This window comes from Miscanthus floridulus, chromosome 3 (genome assembly GCF_019320115.1).
Source record: "Miscanthus floridulus cultivar M001 chromosome 3, ASM1932011v1, whole genome shotgun sequence".
Lineage (NCBI taxonomy): Eukaryota > Viridiplantae > Streptophyta > Magnoliopsida > Poales > Poaceae > Miscanthus > Miscanthus floridulus.
In genome coordinates this window covers 32,216,421-32,234,370 of record NC_089582.1, presented here as the reverse complement: position 1 = coordinate 32,234,370, position 17,950 = coordinate 32,216,421, and the positions used below count along the sequence as shown (strand labels likewise).

The following is a 17,950-nucleotide window of genomic DNA, read 5'->3' as shown; positions in this document are numbered from 1 at the left end:
AAAACCCAGCCTTTAAATCAAATTTTGAGAAATATTTACTACCTTGTATTCTATTTATCCATTCTTGCTTATTTGGGATATTATAAGCATCATCTATGGTATTATCATTTAGTCTTTTATAATTAATAACCATTCTTGATTTTCCTCTGTCTACTCGCATTGATCTTTCTCGTATTGGGCCACGCGTGCTGTGCTCTCTCTCTCGTATTGAGATACGCACGCTATGCTCTCTCGCATGTAGCTAGGTGGGCTCACGCACATGCTCTTCCGTGCAGGCAGCAATTGGAGGAGGCGCAGGGCGCATATCTGTCGAGACGTCCGGGCGGCCGCATGTAACAAACGGAAAAGCTAACATGAGCGTCGGTCCGTTGTCAGCGAAAGCTAAAAAAAAAATGCTACCATGTCACGTGATGATGGGCTGAAAGTCTGTCTCCCGATGTTGCACAGAGACTCTCGAGGTTGCATATTATTCGTGGGCCGTTCTGGGCCTGTTATATATTTACGCTGGGCTGCCGCTGGATTGAATACTTTCCACAAGATAGGTAGCGAGCCCCCTTCGTTCATCGCTGTCTCGCTTTTCTTCTCCCGTTCACCTCCTCTGCCTGCAACAAGTTCCTCTCCCTCGTGGCAACGACTGGACGACGCCGCCGTCGCCGTCGCCGCCTCCTCGTACGCAGATTCCCAGGTCTTCGCCGGTCCCTTCGCCGCCAAAGAGCAACCACTAGGTATGCCTACCCCTTCTCTTTCCTTCCTGCCGGGCGAAACGAGCACCCAAACCCTAACTCCAGGTATTTGGCTATTTGGTTCGGATCTGGTATTTGGCTATTTGGTTCGGATCTGATCTAGTACAGGTGTGTACATGTATTGCGCCTACTGGCTTCGATTTGTTTTCCAAAAAATGTCGGGTGTATAGCGGTATACGCATGTCCTTTACTGGTTCCGCCCCTGCCTGGCTCAAGCGCAAAAATCATACTGGATTTTAGATTTCTGTGTACTGTTTTTATGGGCTAAATTCTACTTTGTGCTCGTTTGTTTTCTGCGTTTCACTTTCCCCTTTAGCTATAATTTGCGCCGAAAATATGTTTCAGGCTAAATCTGCGAGCGGGGCATCTCCATCAAGTGACTCGTGCTAATTATGCGATCTTCATGGGCTGACTCAGTTGCGAACGCCGAGGAATCGGCGCCCGCGACTGCTGCTGCTGCTGCTGCTAACGGCTCTGTTGCAACTCATGGCAACTTGCGCCCCACGAGCAGCTCCTACGTGCCTCCTCACCTCCGTGGCCGTTCAGCTGGTGCCAGCTTTGACAACCAAGCGGGCTTAGTAGCACCGGCACAAGGTGGACCACTGCCCTCGGCTGCTGCACAACCTTCTGGTCAGGGCGCTGCTGTTGGTGGCCCTCGCTGGGCTGGCATTGTGAATGGTGGTGGTGGTGGTGGTGGCAGCGTTGGTGCTCCTCGCCAGGGTTATGGTGGTGGTGGCGGGGGCGGAGGTCGCGGTGCTTGGAACTCCCGTCCTGGGGGTTGGGACCGCAGAGACCGTGAGCCCGATCCTTTTGCCAAAGCTGAGGCTGAAGAAGTTGACTTCGAGGGCCAGGAGAATTCTGGCATCAATTTTGATGCCTATGAAGACATCCCTGTTGAGACTAGTGGCCATGATGTGCCTGCACCAGTCAACACATTTGCAGAGATTGATTTGGGTGACGCATTGAATGAGAATATCCGGAGGTGCAAGTATGTGAAACCAACACCAGTGCAGCGTTATGCCATCCCAATCTCCATTGCTGGGCGGGATCTCATGGCTTGCGCACAGACTGGATCTGGAAAAACTGCTGCTTTCTGTTTCCCAATCATCAGTGGCATCTTAAAGTCACCAAGGCCACAACAGAGGTCACGGAGTACAAGGACTGCTTGTCCTCTGGCTCTGATCTTGTCACCCACTCGTGAGCTTTCGGTCCAAGTATGTCAAACCAATAAACATTTAGTCAGTAGTAATATATGTAGATCTTTTTAATTTTGATTGTTTTTCTTCTAACGACTAACGATTGATGCCTTAGATCCATGAAGAAGCAAGGAAGTTTGCATACCAGACTGGTGTCAGAGTTGTGGTTGCGTATGGTGGCGCACCAATAACTAACCAGGTACCTGTTTTGTTGATGATGTGTTCTATTGTGATTCCTGGTATTTTAATTGCTGCATATCTCTTAACATATTTTTTGTTTGGTAGTTATTGTGGCTCCTTCCAGTTTAAATTATCGATGTTCTTTTTTTCAGTTTAGAATTTTAACAATATCTATTGCCATAAACTTTTTTTTACATTCGTTTATACTGTAAGAATGAAGTGGTACATGGCAATTAATGTAAAATATTGTAGTTGTATTGTACCGCAAGGAAGAAAAGGTGCGTTGACTCTCATGTTGCTATTGGAGAGTCTGCGTTGGTTGTTCAAGTGTAACAAAAATAGATACGGAGTATTCTTTTGCTAGTCTCCATGCCACATCAAGTATATAGATCTTTGGATATGAAAGCAAACATGTCTTGATTCTTGAATCACTAGTTGCATCATTATTTTTCTTATGTATCAGAATGTTGTGGTGTCATTGGGTTATAGATTTTTGGTCTATACTAATGCAATGTGAAAATAATTTTTGTTTATAATGTGTTTCTTGAAATATTGCAGCTGAGGGAGTTAGAGAGAGGTGTGGAAATCCTGGTGGCAACTCCTGGTCGCTTAATGGATCTGTTGGAGAGGGCTAGAGTCTCACTGCAAATGATAAGGTATTTAGCTCTCGATGAAGCTGATCGGATGCTTGATATGGGTTTCGAGCCACAGATACGTAAAATTGTTGAGGGCATGGACATGCCTCAATGTGGTGAGAGGCAGACAATGTTGTTTAGTGCGACATTCCCAAAAGAGATACAGGTTTGTTTCTTTCCTGTTCTCTTTCCACCCTTAAAGTAAATGTCATGTATTCTGTGTGTATTGTCACTCTAGTGGGGTTTCATACACTTGAAGCAACCAACATATATGCATTGCCTACACTGTATGAGTGCATGTGTAGTCGTTTATCTTGTGTTTTTCTTCATCACCATGATTGTGTACTTGATACACAAAAAAATGTGTTTATGGTCAGTTCTATTGCGCTCAATTCTTGCAATCAATCATGGTTTGATCAGAAAATTATTAATTTATGGAAGACGGACCCTATTTTTTTCTATTTCTGGCTTAGTGTGTTTTTTGAACAAGGGTCTGACTAATTGTTTGAGCTATGGAGGCTATGCTTGCATTGCAATACTGCTGAGTTTCACAACTATGTAAGGGTCACCACAAAATGTAGGCTTTTTGCTGAAAATATTTGTATTCCTTTTCATTTCGTACGGAAATTTTGTTATGAAGAAGCTGTAAAGAAAATGAACGTACCATTTGTCCTTATTTACCTCTACTATGTACTTCCAAAACTTCTTTAGTATTATCATGCATTATTTTCTCTTGGAGAAGTGCAACACAGTTAATTGATGGTACAGAAAATGGTATGATGGTCATGCCTCAAATACGGGGATTATATGAACTTGGTTACCCCCCCGCAGGTCGAGTTTTTTCATATGGACTTGGTTACTTTATAGTGGTGTTTGCCAAAGCATTTTGTGGAAAGAGAAATTTTACTGTCATTACTCATTGGAGACTGTTTAATTTCTCCTATTATAGGATCTTTATCACAAGTTGTTCGCTGTAGAATAGTTTGGTTTATAGGAATTGTGTGCTGAATATTTCATACACTGTTATGCAGAGGATGGCTGCGGATTTCCTTGCTGATTACATCTTTCTTGCTGTTGGGAGAGTTGGTTCAAGCACCGATTTGATTGCTCAGAGGGTGGAGTTTGTCCTTGATTCAGACAAACGAAGCTACCTCATGGACCTTCTTCATGCACAAAAGGCTAATGGCACACATGGAAAGGTACTATATTTTTTCAGGATTTGTTGTTATGTTTTAGGTTGAACCTGACTGGGTTGAAGTTACCTATTAAACTTAATGGTTATATCATACTATTTTGTATATTATTATTTCCTAACTTGTTCACAGTTTTCATGGCACTTTATCTTTTTTTTTCTTTGTTTGATGCAGCACGCTCTTACTTTGGTCTTTGTGGAGACAAAGAGGGGGGCTGATGCTCTGGAGGACTGGCTTTTTAGAAATGGATTCCCTGCAACTAGCATTCATGGAGACAGGACACAACAGGTAGGTTGTAGGTTTCATGGTTTGACCACCTTGCATGCTTTTTTACATTGCAACCAATAGCGCATGTGCGTGCTTAAGATATAATAGTGTACAGCACAAATTGGATTTATTTTAATCACTTAGTATCTTCGTAAGATAATAATATGAGTAATCAATTCTGCAATTGGATTTCTTATTAACGCTAGTATATCATTAGAAAAGAGTACATATATGATATATCAGAAGCAATTTTGTTACCTATGTTTTATTTTGACATTATTGTGTATCTGCTAAATGAATAAAGCTCAAAAATCAAAATCTGAGCATCCAATTAATAAAACTCAAACTCTAAAGTTTGCAATTTTTTCTGTTTCTTCAGTACGTTAAAAGGTGCCATTGATGTGTACATTTGAAATTTAAATTATTATTTTTTATTGGAGGGGTGTTGATTACTTCTAGCAATTGGAATACAAAAGAACACATCTGGTGCTGTTATTTCATTTGCTGAAAAATCGTTTTCTTCTTTGGTGCTCCTGGACCTGGAGAGTTAATCATTCGAGTACAATTCATGAGTAGAACGATAATGCGATGCATATTCAGAAAATAGATTCACTTTTCTCCCACATGGACTGCTTAATTTTTATTGCTATTGCTTTAATGATGTGGCTATTATGTAATCCTAATGTTTGAGATTCCTTGATATGTGGTTGACCATATTACTGTTCGTTCTTTATGCAGGAAAGGGAGCATGCTCTTAGGTCCTTCAAGAGTGGAGCAACTCCCATCCTTGTGGCGACTGATGTTGCTGCTCGTGGTCTTGACATACCACATGTTGCCCATGTGATTAATTTTGACCTCCCTAATGATATAGATGATTATGTTCATCGGATTGGAAGGACTGGACGTGCTGGGAAATCTGGTCTGGCTACTGCATTCTTCAACGAGAGCAACACTACGCTTGCAAGGCCGTTGAGTGATCTCATGAGAGAGGCCAACCAGGAGGTTCCTAAGTGGCTCGACGGGTACGCTGCCCATTCAGGCTACGGAGGCGGAGGTGGTAGAAACCGCAGACAAGGTGGCGGTGCCAGATTTGGTGGCCGTGATTTCCGGCGAGATAGGGGCAGTGGTGGGTATGGTGGTGGTTCCTATGGAGGTGGCGGCGGTGGTGGTGGATATGGGGGATCATCAGGATACGGTGGTGGCTATGGCGGCGGTGGCAGCGGCTATGGTGGTGGTCAGAGTATGAGTTCTTGGGACTGAACCGGACTCTGGTGAGAAGTGAAAAATGGGTCAACCGTGATCAAATTAGTCCCTATTGGGTGGAACAAATGCTTGGAATTTGTTGCTTGACTTGACGAGTACGTTGTCAGGAAATGTCCCCTTTGCCTTGGTTCTGGTGAAATCTTGTGTTTTTTGTTGTACTGGGGATTGTCTTATGTTATTATCTGAATTGGTGGGTTCTTCTACGCCTCATGCTTGTGCTTTCTCTTGTCACAAAATATCTGTTTGCATTTTTATATCATTTCCTTACTCCCGATCACAAAATATCTAGGTTTGTCATTTAAATCAACTTCTCTTGATTTTGACCATCATCTTTATCAAAACTTTAGTATAAACATAACGTTGGCGTTACGAAACTTCTTATAAAATGTACTTTTATGCAGATATAACTCTGTGTATGATAGTATATTTTTATAAATATTTGCTGGTTAAGGGTATGATATACGTGAGAGATTAGGGGTAGCGCCAATTGAAGAAAAGCTTGTCCAACATCGGTTGAGATGGTTTTGACATGTGCAACGGAGACCTCCAGATGCACCGGTGCGTAGTGGAATTCTAAGTCAGGATGGTAAGGGCAGAGGAAGACCGAAGTTGACTTGGGTAGAGACAATAAAAGGAGACTTGAAAGGTTGGAATATATCCAAAGACTTAACCTTAGATAGGAGTGCTTGGAAGACAGCTATTCACGTGTCTGAACCTTGATTGCTTCTGTTGGGTTTCAACTCTAGCCTACCTCAACTTGTTTGGGACTTAAAGGCTTTGTTGTTGTTGTTGTTGTTGTTGTTGTTGTTGTTGTTGTTGTTGTTGTTGATCTATATTTGTGATGAGAGGAACGTCTTCAGATGTAAACTTTCATGGGATTATATTTGTGATTGTTCAGGGTATTTATATTTTTGATCGGAGAAAATAATATTATTGTTCAGCTTTGTTTCTACTATTTTCCGTCAATCTCTGCCTCAAAAGTGTGAGGAACGCCGACTTTTCATTTGCTACGACTACGACTACGAGCATGACATTGGCATTTTGTTATTCCCCTGATGTTATGCATTGGCATCCCAATCGGATCAAAGTTGTCGCTTACTTTCTTTGAGAAATTTGGGATAAATTAACGTGAGCACCCATTATTGGTATAGTGGATACAAATCTCTACTATAATGGATCAATTAAAATTATACTAGATTCTCTTAGTCCCCCGCTGAGAGCCTCTAGCTATTGTGCACCTAGAAAAATACACATAAAAATTCGTGAGCGCGAGATCCCCGCGACGGCCACCACGCGAGCGAGCACATCGCGGAGGTTGGCGACGTGACGGCCACGCCCTAGAGAGCAGCCGATCGATCGCATGCAGCGCATCCGTCTCCTGAGATCCCCATTGCTCCCATGGGTAGCGGCAAGGCGTCGTCCCCGCGAGGTGCCGCCGCTGCCGACGGGAGCGGGTTGCAGCCGGGCGGTGCCGTCTGCTGCATGTGCGGTGACCGCAGCCTCCTGCCCGAGCTCTACACGTACGTGCATCCATCCACCCTCTGGTCTCTCTAATCATTTTTTATCTTATTAATGTGCGTCGTCGTCGCTCATGTCCGTACCTACGACTGATCCCTAATTCGATCTGCACTTAGGAATAAACTCATCTAGGAGACTAGGACCAGGGAACAGAGGAGTTCGATACATATGATTCCCTTACTACTGTTTCAGTTGAGCGTCTAACAATTTCAGCACATTGAAGTGAAGAACAACCCCGATTGAGTAAGAAAGCATGCTCCAGAAATTTCTCTTATATTTCTCCGTGATGTGATTTTTCATGAAACACCCTATGAATAATTATCCTTTTAGTGTAATTAATTTTTTTAATGATGCAGCTTACTAAAATTCTTGGCGTCCACTAATATATAATTTTTATTTAAATGTTCTTGCAGGTATATTAGAAGGAATCAGTTAGATGCTGGGTTTCCCCTCTTTGAATAAAACTCTCTGAAATGGCATGGATTTGTGCAGAAAATGTATGGTTAGTACTCTATGCAGTTGGAATACATAAGTCCATTTAATTCCTAATAGACCATTGTAAGGAAAATGGACCCTAGGCCAATTTACTTTGGATTCTGGTGTTTGATGACCAACACAACCAAATTAGACTAATGAATTTGCAAGTATTTGTTTTGTAGTTCAATAGGGTGCAAGACGTGACTTGGACGAAGGTGATGTGATGATCCGATGATAACACCACAAGCAAGACCTTAGGAGCACAAGAGAAGACCCAAGATATCAAGCAAAGTTCAAGCACGAAGATAGAAACCAAGCCGCATGTAAGATCACGAAGAAACAAACTCACAGAGACGACCGGACGCTGGAGGAAAGCGGCCGGACGCTCCGATCTGAAGGCTCGGCAATAGCAGTAGCGACCGGACGCTGGACCGGACGTTGAAGGAAAGCGACCGGACGCTCCGATTAGGAGGCTCGGCAACAGCAGCAGCGATCGGACGCTGGACCGGACGCTGGTGGCAAACCGACTGAACGTAGGACAACAGCGTCCGATCGAGTACAGAGAGATTCCAGAGTGGCGAACTTGCGACCAGACGCGTCCGGTGGCAAGTGACCGGACGCTAGCAGCGTCCGATCAGTTGTTCGTAGCTCCAACGATCAGGACAACTGGACGCGTCCGGTCAGGACGTGATCAGTGTCAGGTCTATAGCAGAAAAGCGGAATTTCATCCCCAACGGCTACTTTCTCAGTGGGGCTTACAAATATAACCCTCAACCGGCCATTTGAATAGAGTGGAGCTGAGGAAACATTTCAAGGGTGTTGATTGCTTAGTGATTTATTAGGTGATTAGCGTAGGTGCTTTGCGAAGTGCTTAGGTTGATTAGACCATCGCTTATGCGCTTGCTCTAGGTTTAGGCCTAGTGTTTAGCGAGGTTTGCATACCTTTTACCACTCGGTGCTTGCGCGCACCATTATTGTACATCGGAGGGGCTTATAGTCTTGCGAGATCACACCAACCGTGTTTGTGATGTGGCCGCCACCGTGTACCGGAGGGAACAAGGCCTAGGACGTTTTGGCCGAAAGCTTGATAGTGAAGACGGCGGGGAGCATCCAGGAGAGGCTTGCCGGAAGGCACGTCGGAGACCTACTTGCGCGTGGGGAAGGCCTGAGGCTATCCACGGAGTTACCCGACGGGGAGCTTGGTCCCTGCGAGGGATTCCTTGCGAGGGGCTCCAATGAGGACTAGGTGGAAGCTTGCGCGCTTCTCGATACCTCGGTAAAAATGCTGGAGTCGTTGATGGGAGTTTGCATATCTCTACCTTGCTCTTTAGCTTCCGCATTTACATTGATTACATTACTCCTTTTGCGGTAGAGATAGCAACACACTAGCAAAATCTTAGTTGCACATTTAGATAGTTTATCTTTTGCATAGGTTTTGCTAGGGTTAGAAAAGAAGCCCATATTTAAGTGTTAGATTTTTAAGTTGCCAAATTCACCTCCCCTCTTAGGTGTCATGGTCCCCTTCAATTGGCATCAGAGTCGGTTGACTCATTTTGGACCTTTGGCTTAATCGCAGTTGAGCCGACACTATTTAGAGTGGTTGGGATGGATACCTCTAGGCCTTCGCACTTTGACGGCACTAACTTTCTCTATTATAAAGCTAGAATGGCTTGATACATTGAAGCGGTTGATTTGGGAGTTTGGAGAGTCACTCGTGACGGGATGAAACTCATTAAGAATTCTAATAAACCCACAAAGAGTGAAGAAAAGGAAATACATTTCAATGCTAGAGCTAAGAATTGCTTGTTTGAATCTTTTAGCATAGATGTGTTTAACCAAGTGTTCACTTTAAATACGGCACATGAAATTTGGTTAAAACTCCAAGAGCTCCATGGCGGCACATCAAATGTCCGTGAGCAAAAATATTGTCTAGCTAAACAAAATTATGATTCCTTTACAATGAATGATGATGAGCTTGTTCGTGATATGTATTCTCATTTGAATCTAATTATCAATGAGCTCCATTCAATAGGACTAATAAAACTAGATGATGCGGACATCGTGAGGAAGATCATCTCCGTGCTACCACAAAAAAAATATGTAAGCATCATCACCATCCTTCACAACATGGAGGACTTGAGCACCATGACCCTAGCCATAGTCATTGGCAAGATAGTGACATTTGAAATGTCACGCAAAATGGGTCAAGAAGAAGCCTCTTCATCAAGCAAAGGCAAAGCTCTCGCATGTAGTGAGAAAAAGAAGATGAAGGGCAAGCAAGCTGAGACAAGCTCAAGCTCAAGCTTTTCAAGTGAAGATGATGAAGAAGATGAGGACGAAGGCGATGATGATGATCAAGATTCAAGTGAAGATGATCAATCTTTCTCCTCCACCTCTAACCTTGATGAAGAATCAATCAAACTAATCAACAAGGTGGAGAAGATGATCCAAAAGCTCAATGTCAAGGGTGTGCCCATCCAAATCCAAGATCTCATCTTCACTAATCAAAGAAATGAACAAAGAAAGAGAGGATGCTATGGATGCGGCGAGTTGGGGCACTTTATGAAAGTTTGTCCAAACAAGCCCACACCCAAGACAAGGAAGAAGACATGCAAGAACCAAGCCCTCACATTCCGGTTTTGAAGATGGAAAGAAACCCAATCATATTTATAAGTTGAGAAAGGCTTTGTATGAATTGAAACAAGCACCAAGAGCATAGTATGAGAGATTGAGGGATTTCCTACTCTCTAAGGGATTCAAAATGGAAAAGGTTAACACTACTCTCTTCACCAAGAAGCTTGAAAATGACTTGTTTATAATGCAAATCTATGTTGGTGATATCATATTTGGGTCAACAAATCAAGATTTTGTGAAGAGTTTGGCAAGATGATGGCAAGTGAGTTTGAGATGTCAATGATTGGAGAGCTTAGTTACTTCCTTGGTCTTCAAATTAAGCAAATGAAGAATGGCACATTTATGAGTCAAGGCAAGTACATCAAGGACATGCTCAAGAAGTTTGGAATAGATGATGCTAAAGCTATTAGTACACCAATGGGAATAAGTGGAAGCTTGGATAGTGATGCTAGTGGCAACATGGTGGATCAAAAGATGTATCGGTCTATGATTGGAAGCCTACTATATGTGACCGTATCAAGGCCAGATGTGATGTTTAGTGTTTGTATGTGTGCTAGATTTCAAGCCTCACCAAGAGAAAGTCATTTGAAGGCAACAAAGAGAATATTGAGGTACTTGAAGCATACAAAAATATTGAATTGAGGTATCCCAAAGGAGCAAGATTTGAGTTGATTGCATATTCGGACTCCGATTATGCGGGATGCAAAGTTGAGAGAAAGAGCACATCGGACACATGTCAACTATTGGGAAGATCACTTGTATCTTGGTCATCAAAGAAGCAAAATAGTGTATCACTTTTAACCACCGAAGCAGAGTACATTTCAGCCGGTAGTTGTTGTGCTCAATTACTTTGGATGAAGGCTACTTTGAGTGATTTTGGAATCAAATTCAAGCAAGTGCCATTGCTATGTGACAATAAAAGTGCCGTAAAGCTCACCAACAACCCGGTTCAACATTCAAGAACAAAACATATTGATGTCCGCCATCATTTCATAAGAGATCACCAACAAAAAGGGGATATTTGCATTGAGAGTGTGGGCACCGAAGATCAACTTGCCGATATCTTCACTAAGCCACTTGATGAGAAGAGGTTTTGCAAGCTAAGGAATGAATTGAACATACTTGACTTCTCCAATATGTGTTGATGCACCCCCCATTATATGACATGCCTCTCCTTCGAGCACAGCAAGGTAAAGTTGATTGACATCTCATCCATCCATTGCTAAGGACTTGTTTAGTGCATCTAGTCATTTCTATCATGTACTAGGCTCATTCATAAAAATCAAATGAATTTGATGCTTGTATGGTACCACTATTGCTTGTATGTTTGAAATGATCTAGTGGTAGCATATGACATGTTTGTGGGCTTATAAACCTAGTGTTTGATCTAGAAAATAAGTTATAAGTGTTTAACTCAACATGGTACAAGATAACCCTTATTTAGAGGTGTGAAGAAGCTTGTCCTTGGATCAAACCGAGTTAAATATCTTTTGCAAGTGATCTAGATTGAACCAAATTGAGAAAATGATCCTTATTTCATATGGTTTCACCCCAACCTATCTATAATTTGAGCTCACCTTTTGTGCTAATTGTTGACAAAGGGGGAGAGAAATTCACAAAGATAGTAAGATAGGAGAAGCAAACAAATGAAAACAAATGAAATGACATTGTAAGGGGATCAATAAAAAATGCACACAAGTAGGGGGAGCAAGCTCATAAACTTGAATGTTGTATTTGAATGTGCATTTCATATATTTGCTTGCATGGCACAAGTTTTAAATTTCAATATCCATGCTTATGTGGTGTATGCTAGTTATAGGCTTGAATGATGAAATGAGAAACTAGCATGCATAGGCTAGAGTAACTAGACTTATGTTTATTCTATGGAAACTAGACCCTTGCTTGTAATGTTGATCTCATAGGGTATTCTAGTTTTTATGTATGTCTAGTTACCAATGGTGCTAAGGATGGTATATTGGTGCACTTCGATTGGTATCACGCTTCAAAGGTCCATCTCTTATACCTTAGCATCATTTGGTAGATATTGTCTCCTATATTTCCTATCTAAGCATATGTGCAAGCTTCAATCCAAACTCTTAGCACATATGTAGGGGGGGGGGCAATCGCTACCATATGAGATTCATGAAACTTGTCCATATTCTTTTACACATGGTAAATATATTTGGACAAGCAACATGGATTCAATTGAATTTTAATTCATATCTTTGTGAAAGGGTTGTCATCAATTACCAAAAAGAGAGAGATTGAAAGCTCTAGTTTGGTTTTGGTGAATTGATGAAACCCTAAGTGCTAACCTAGTTTATCAAAAGTGATTATAAGATAGGAAGCACTAGTCCAAGTGGTGGAGCAAATGAAGATCATGACATGATGATGGTGATGTCATGGTAATGATCAAGTGATTGGACTTGAAAAGAAGAAAGAGAAAAATAAAAGGCTCATGGCAAAGGTATAAATGGTAGGAGCCATTTTGTTTTGGTGATCAAGACACTTAGTGAGTGTGATCACATTTAGGTTCGATAGCCATACTATTAAGAGGGGTGAAACTCGTATCGAAATGCGGTTATCAAAGTGCCACTAGATGCTCTAATTCATTGCATATGTATTTAGGATCTAGTGGAGTGCTAACACCCTTGAAAATATTTGTGAAAATATACTAACACACATGCACAAGGTGATACACTTGGTGGTTGGCACATTTGAGCAAGGGTTAGAAACTTCACCGGCGCCCTATATAGAAAAGACGGAGGTCACTGTAAGTGACCGGACGCTGGTCTCGGTTGGACCGACGTGTCCGGTCAGTGGCAGCAGAGGGTGCGCTGTTTCGGTCTCATGACCGGACGCTGGCGCAAAAATTGACTGGACGCTCAGGGCCTGAGTTCGGTCAATCTGATGTATGATGACGTTGAGTGACCGGACGCTGGGTGTGTCCGGTCGAGCATGACCGGACACGTCCGGTCATGATTTCTCGCTTCTGGATGCTTACTGGAAACGACCGGACGCTGAGGTCCAGCATCCGGTCACTTCGCAGCAGTGCGTCCACTTAGTATTTAAAGAGAAGGGACACGTGGCGTGCATCACACGACCGGACTCTAGGGTCTTGAGTCAGGTCGATATGACCGGAGCGTCCGGTCGCCCCATGTTTAGTGCAGTGAGTAGCCCAACGGCTCTATTTCGTGGGGGCTTCTATTTAAGCCCCATGGCTGGCTCAAGCTCACTCTCTTGGCCATTTGCATTGACATAGCAACCTTGTGAGCTTAACCAAAGCCCTCCCACTCATCTTCATCATTGATCCATCATCATTATGAGATTGGGAGAGAATCCAAGTGCATTGCTTGAGTGATTGCATCTAGAGGCATTTGGTATTTGTGTTTCGCTGCGGGATTCACTTGTTTCTCTTGGTGGTTGCCGCCACCTAGACGGCTTGGAGTAGCGAGGATCGTTGAGCGGAGGTTGGTGATTGTCTTTGGCTCCGATCGTGGTGATTGTGAGGGGTCTTGTGCCTTCTCCGGTGGAGCACCGAAAGGTAACTCTAGTGGATTGCTCGTGTCATTGAGTTACCTCACTTGTGAGTAGGTTCTTGCGGTGTCCAATTGTGTGGATGAGGTTTGTGCAACACCTCTTAGCCACCGAACCACCAAGTGTTTGTCAACACAATGGGGACTAGCGTGCCGGCAAACACGTGAACCTTGGGAGAAAAATTAGTTGTCTCTTGCCCTTTGGTATTCTCCTAGTGATTGATTTAGTATTCATCTTGTGATTGGTTCACTCCTCTACATGGCGGTATAATCACCCTACTCACTCATTTATATTCTTGCAAACTAGTTGTAGCAAGCTCTTTAGTGTAATTAGAATTAAGAGCTTGCTTTGTTGTTTTAAGTTCATCTAGTGGAGCTCTTTAGTGTAGCAAGTGTGAGAGCTCTTAGTGAGTAGTGACATAGCAAATTGTATGTCTAGAGATCATAGCAACTAGAATTGTTGGATAGGTGGCTTACAACTCTTGTAGAGCTAGAGCAAGTTTGCATTTCGCTATTTGTTACTAATCAAATTGCTCTAGTTGATTTGTAGTTTTTTAAATAGGCTATTCACCCCCTCTAGCCATATTAGGATCTTTCAACCTGTCATTGTCCTAAAGACCTTTGACAGCTGCACACGGGAGCCAGATAATCCATTAGTCTGTCGGGTGTCCTCGGGGAACCCCGAACCATCCACATTTTACAACTCATACAGGATCAACAATGGAGTTACCACAATATTACAACATTTGGTACAAAAACATCATACATCGGAGTAGAGTGCGGAAGATTTACAACATTAAGTTACAAACATGTTCAAGTACTTTTTAAGTAAAAACTTAATTCTAAGAGATGAGTAGAACTATAAGAAAATACCTAACATAGAAGAGAACCAGATCATGTCAAGCCCACTGACATGACCTTGATTAGAAGCACAAGTCAGAACCTACAACAGGGGTTAACAAACCTTGAGTACTTGAGGGTACTCAACAAGATTTACCCGACTAAAAGAAAAGACTCCAAGGGTATGAAGGCTTAAAGGAAGGTCTGTAGCAAAAGTAACTTTTGTAGAAAAGCTTACTACGAGTGAATCCTTACTTTCAATGTTTTAGCGGTGTATTAAGTCCATATCAATATCCAGTTTGCACCTAATCTAAATCAATCACTTCTTTAAACATCTCAACTCTTTTCTTCTCATATCCATAAGTTACCATGTTTCATTGATTAACTACGATGTAGTTCGATTGATCGAGTCTTCTTTTTTGAGAAGCAATGGTGATTCGAATTGATTAAAACCCAGCTAGGGATTCCCAACCACATGATATATGCAGGTCCCAGACCTACATATATCAACTTTCACTCGGATCCTCCAAAAACCGAAACGGGTTCGTGCCACCCGAGAGCACAATACTCCACCGCCCTACCCTATTCTAGTAGGGTGGGTACACGCTACTCTCGCCATCTCTTCACTCCCAGTGCATAGTTGTCCTTTCCCATAATAGAATAGCCAAGATATTAGGATTACCGAAGTATGTGGCCAGTACTGCAAAGTCTCGACCACAAGCGGCCCTACAATGATCGGTCCTTAATCGACACAGACGGGAGAAGCACGACTAGGCAACCCTGTCGGCTTAACCACCAAAGACAATTCCCATGTCCCGTCCAGTCTCCATTTAGCATTATCATCATTATTGTATTCATACGACCCATAAGTGGAGCTGAGAAGAGCAAGTAGAACTTATTTCTCCCGAACGATGAAACCATCATTCGACTTCTATCATAGTCTCTAAGCAATACTAAGCATTAGAGGAAACGACCTACATACTAGTGGGATGACAAGGAAGAAATCTAAATATCAAGGTAGTCATGCAACAGTTGGTATTCACCCAATGCCTAATTACTTAATGCACATTTCATTGGACGCAAATGATAAAAGTATTTGTAAACAACAAGGATAGGGTTGTATGCTTCGGGGCTTTCCTATGTAGTAGAGAAGGTTAGATTCCGTAGAAGGATCATAGAAATCGAACTTGACATCAACATCACTGGAGGAAGAACCTTCTCCGAAGCTTGTCCACCACGAACCATCTCACTCTCGTTTACTACACGTAATAAGATGATGCAATGCTTAACATGATGAAATGCAATAAACATGATGCATGATGGATGCAACATGGGTATTGATGAACACAACAAGATACACAACTTGAGTACAACTTTCCTAACTCACACTCATTATAAGGAGCTCATAAAACTAATTATTTAATTAAGCCATTTTAATTATTATAAAAACAAGTTGATTATAAGCATATTAAGGAAATAATTAAGATGCCAAGTAACAGCAGGGGTTTGGGTGATCCAAGGCCCTCAAACAATGATCAAAACACACCAAGATCGTTTAACCATTTTCGTAATTCATTTTAGTATTTATTAATTAAGGAAAAGACATTTAAACATACTTAAATTAATTAACCAAGTTAGAATTATCAAAATAGTACCAAACTTTTTTTATGGAGGTAGATATTAGTACATGACATTTACACAAAAAGTTTCATGATTAAAGGATTATTATTTTAGCCTATAAAAATCATATAAGGTCCATTTTATAATTAAAAGAGGTAATTTTTAAGCATAGCAAAACTACTGATTATGACCAATTAATATTTTTCCTTGGTAGAGCATGTCATAACAAGCTTACAGAACAATTTTCATAATTTTAGCATGCACCAATATTTAGTTATGAAATTCACAATTTTCAGCTGAAAACACAAAAAGGAAAAAGAAAAACCCTGTAGCGCACTGTTTATTTGAGTCATAGCTTCTAGAGGAAACTCCCTGGAAGAGCTTCTATTGTTGCGCAAGGTCCCTGGTCGCGATTTGAACAGAGGAGCCGCACGGCGAGGCTTGGTTCCGGCTGGTTGATGCTCGTCGGCGGCGAGGGAGAGGTTCCGAGGCATCTTCATACCAGTACGCACCCACAGGTTCCCACAGCCTGACCGGAGGTGGCCCATGGCCATCTGGCCACGCGTGCGTGCGGCACTTGCAGCGGTCGTGCCGGCGGCTGCTGCTGCAGACGGTGCTCCGGTGACAGTGGTGATTGGAGGAGGGGCTAGGGAAGTGCGGCGCGAGCTGGGGAAGGCGAGGGTATGGTCGGCTTGGGCAGAGGTGAATGGGAGAGGCGAGCGCAGGGCGGCCCCTGTGTGATGGGCATGGTGGACGGCCGCGGCGGGAATCGAGCACACGTCTAATTCCGGTGACTAGGACCGCTACAGATGGGTCAAGGAGGTGCTCAATGATGATGCAAAGCCGTGGGTGCGAGAAATTGGGCGGAGATGGAGCGGCCGCGACGAATTTCGCCGGTGCGTCGAGTTTGTCGGCGGCGAGCAGAGAGAGTAAAAAGAGGAGGAGCGCCAGCTGCTTTGTGTTTTAAAGGACGAGGAAGACGTCGTGGCTTCAGAAGTGTCTTCTCGAGCTCGGCCTCGCGCACGGCCGCGTGTCCACGCACGCGAAACGGCGCGAAGGCGCTGGACGGCGGCGAGCAGGCAGCTGCGTGGCACTGACTGAGCCTTCATCTTCTCCTCCTTCTTTACCTTGATTCCGTGCAGAAACTTGATTAATCTCATTAATAAACATTGTCAATTTTACTGAGATCTCCAACTTTTATTAAATAACTAACACCAAAAACTCGAAGGTTTGAAATATTTTGAATTATTAAGAGAGAGACTTGAAACTGAAAACTGAGATTCAGTTAAGGCTTTTAACAGCAGTTTTGATTAGCAAACTTTAATTGATCAATTAGTGGTTAAACATCTATCAAACATATCAACCAATTACACATTAACATAGTTCAAGCACAGTACCAACCAATGAAACAAAAGTTGCCCAATTTTTATCTATGAAAATTTATTTAATAATTCACCAAAAATTGAACTTAATTTCAGTTTTTCAGGGACTTGGTCAAAATGGCTAAGTGCGGAAGACAATATTAAATTCAGTTTTTGAAACTCAACTTCAACATGTTTGAATTAGAAACATCATCAAACTTTCATTCCACATGAAAGCACACACTTTATACTACAAAGTTTGTTTTAGCAAAATTTAAATTGTTTAAACAAATTCACATATATAAATTCCCAAAGAACTTTAATTGAGATTATTGTTAACATTAATAACATTTCATGTAACGTATAAAACACTACATAGGCAACATATATATGCTATAAATAAAACATGGAATGCATTTATGCCACAATGCTTATGCATGATGATGATCATGATCAAGGTTTTATTAAGTTCGTAACACCTAGGGTG

The 17,950-nt window shown here is 42.4% G+C and overlaps 1 protein-coding gene and 1 long non-coding RNA gene across 3 annotated transcripts; both read left to right on the top strand.

Moving 5' to 3' along the window:
* The first annotated feature begins 562 nt into the window (after positions 1 to 562).
* Positions 563 to 5,694, top strand: LOC136541546 (DEAD-box ATP-dependent RNA helicase 52B-like). Of its 2 annotated transcripts, none has more exons than XM_066533477.1 (7): positions 563 to 725; positions 1,089 to 1,957; positions 2,055 to 2,138; positions 2,678 to 2,920; positions 3,786 to 3,953; positions 4,122 to 4,235; positions 4,953 to 5,694. In XM_066533477.1, the coding sequence occupies exons 2-7, from the start codon at positions 1,136 to 1,138 to the stop codon at positions 5,472 to 5,474; spliced, it is 1,953 nt and encodes a 650-aa protein (XP_066389574.1). In that variant the 5' UTR covers positions 563 to 725; positions 1,089 to 1,135; the 3' UTR covers positions 5,475 to 5,694. The 2 variants fall into 2 exon arrangements, with proteins under 2 accessions (XP_066389574.1, XP_066389575.1); XM_066533478.1 differs by having other exon boundaries at positions 563 to 788.
* Positions 5,695 to 6,800: 1,106 nt separating this feature from the next.
* On the top strand, positions 6,801 to 7,492 carry LOC136545390 (uncharacterized). Its single transcript, XR_010781011.1, has 3 exons — positions 6,801 to 6,997; positions 7,112 to 7,238; positions 7,409 to 7,492. It is a non-coding gene; the product is annotated as an uncharacterized lncRNA (long non-coding RNA).
* The last annotated feature ends 10,458 nt before the right edge of the window (positions 7,493 to 17,950 follow it).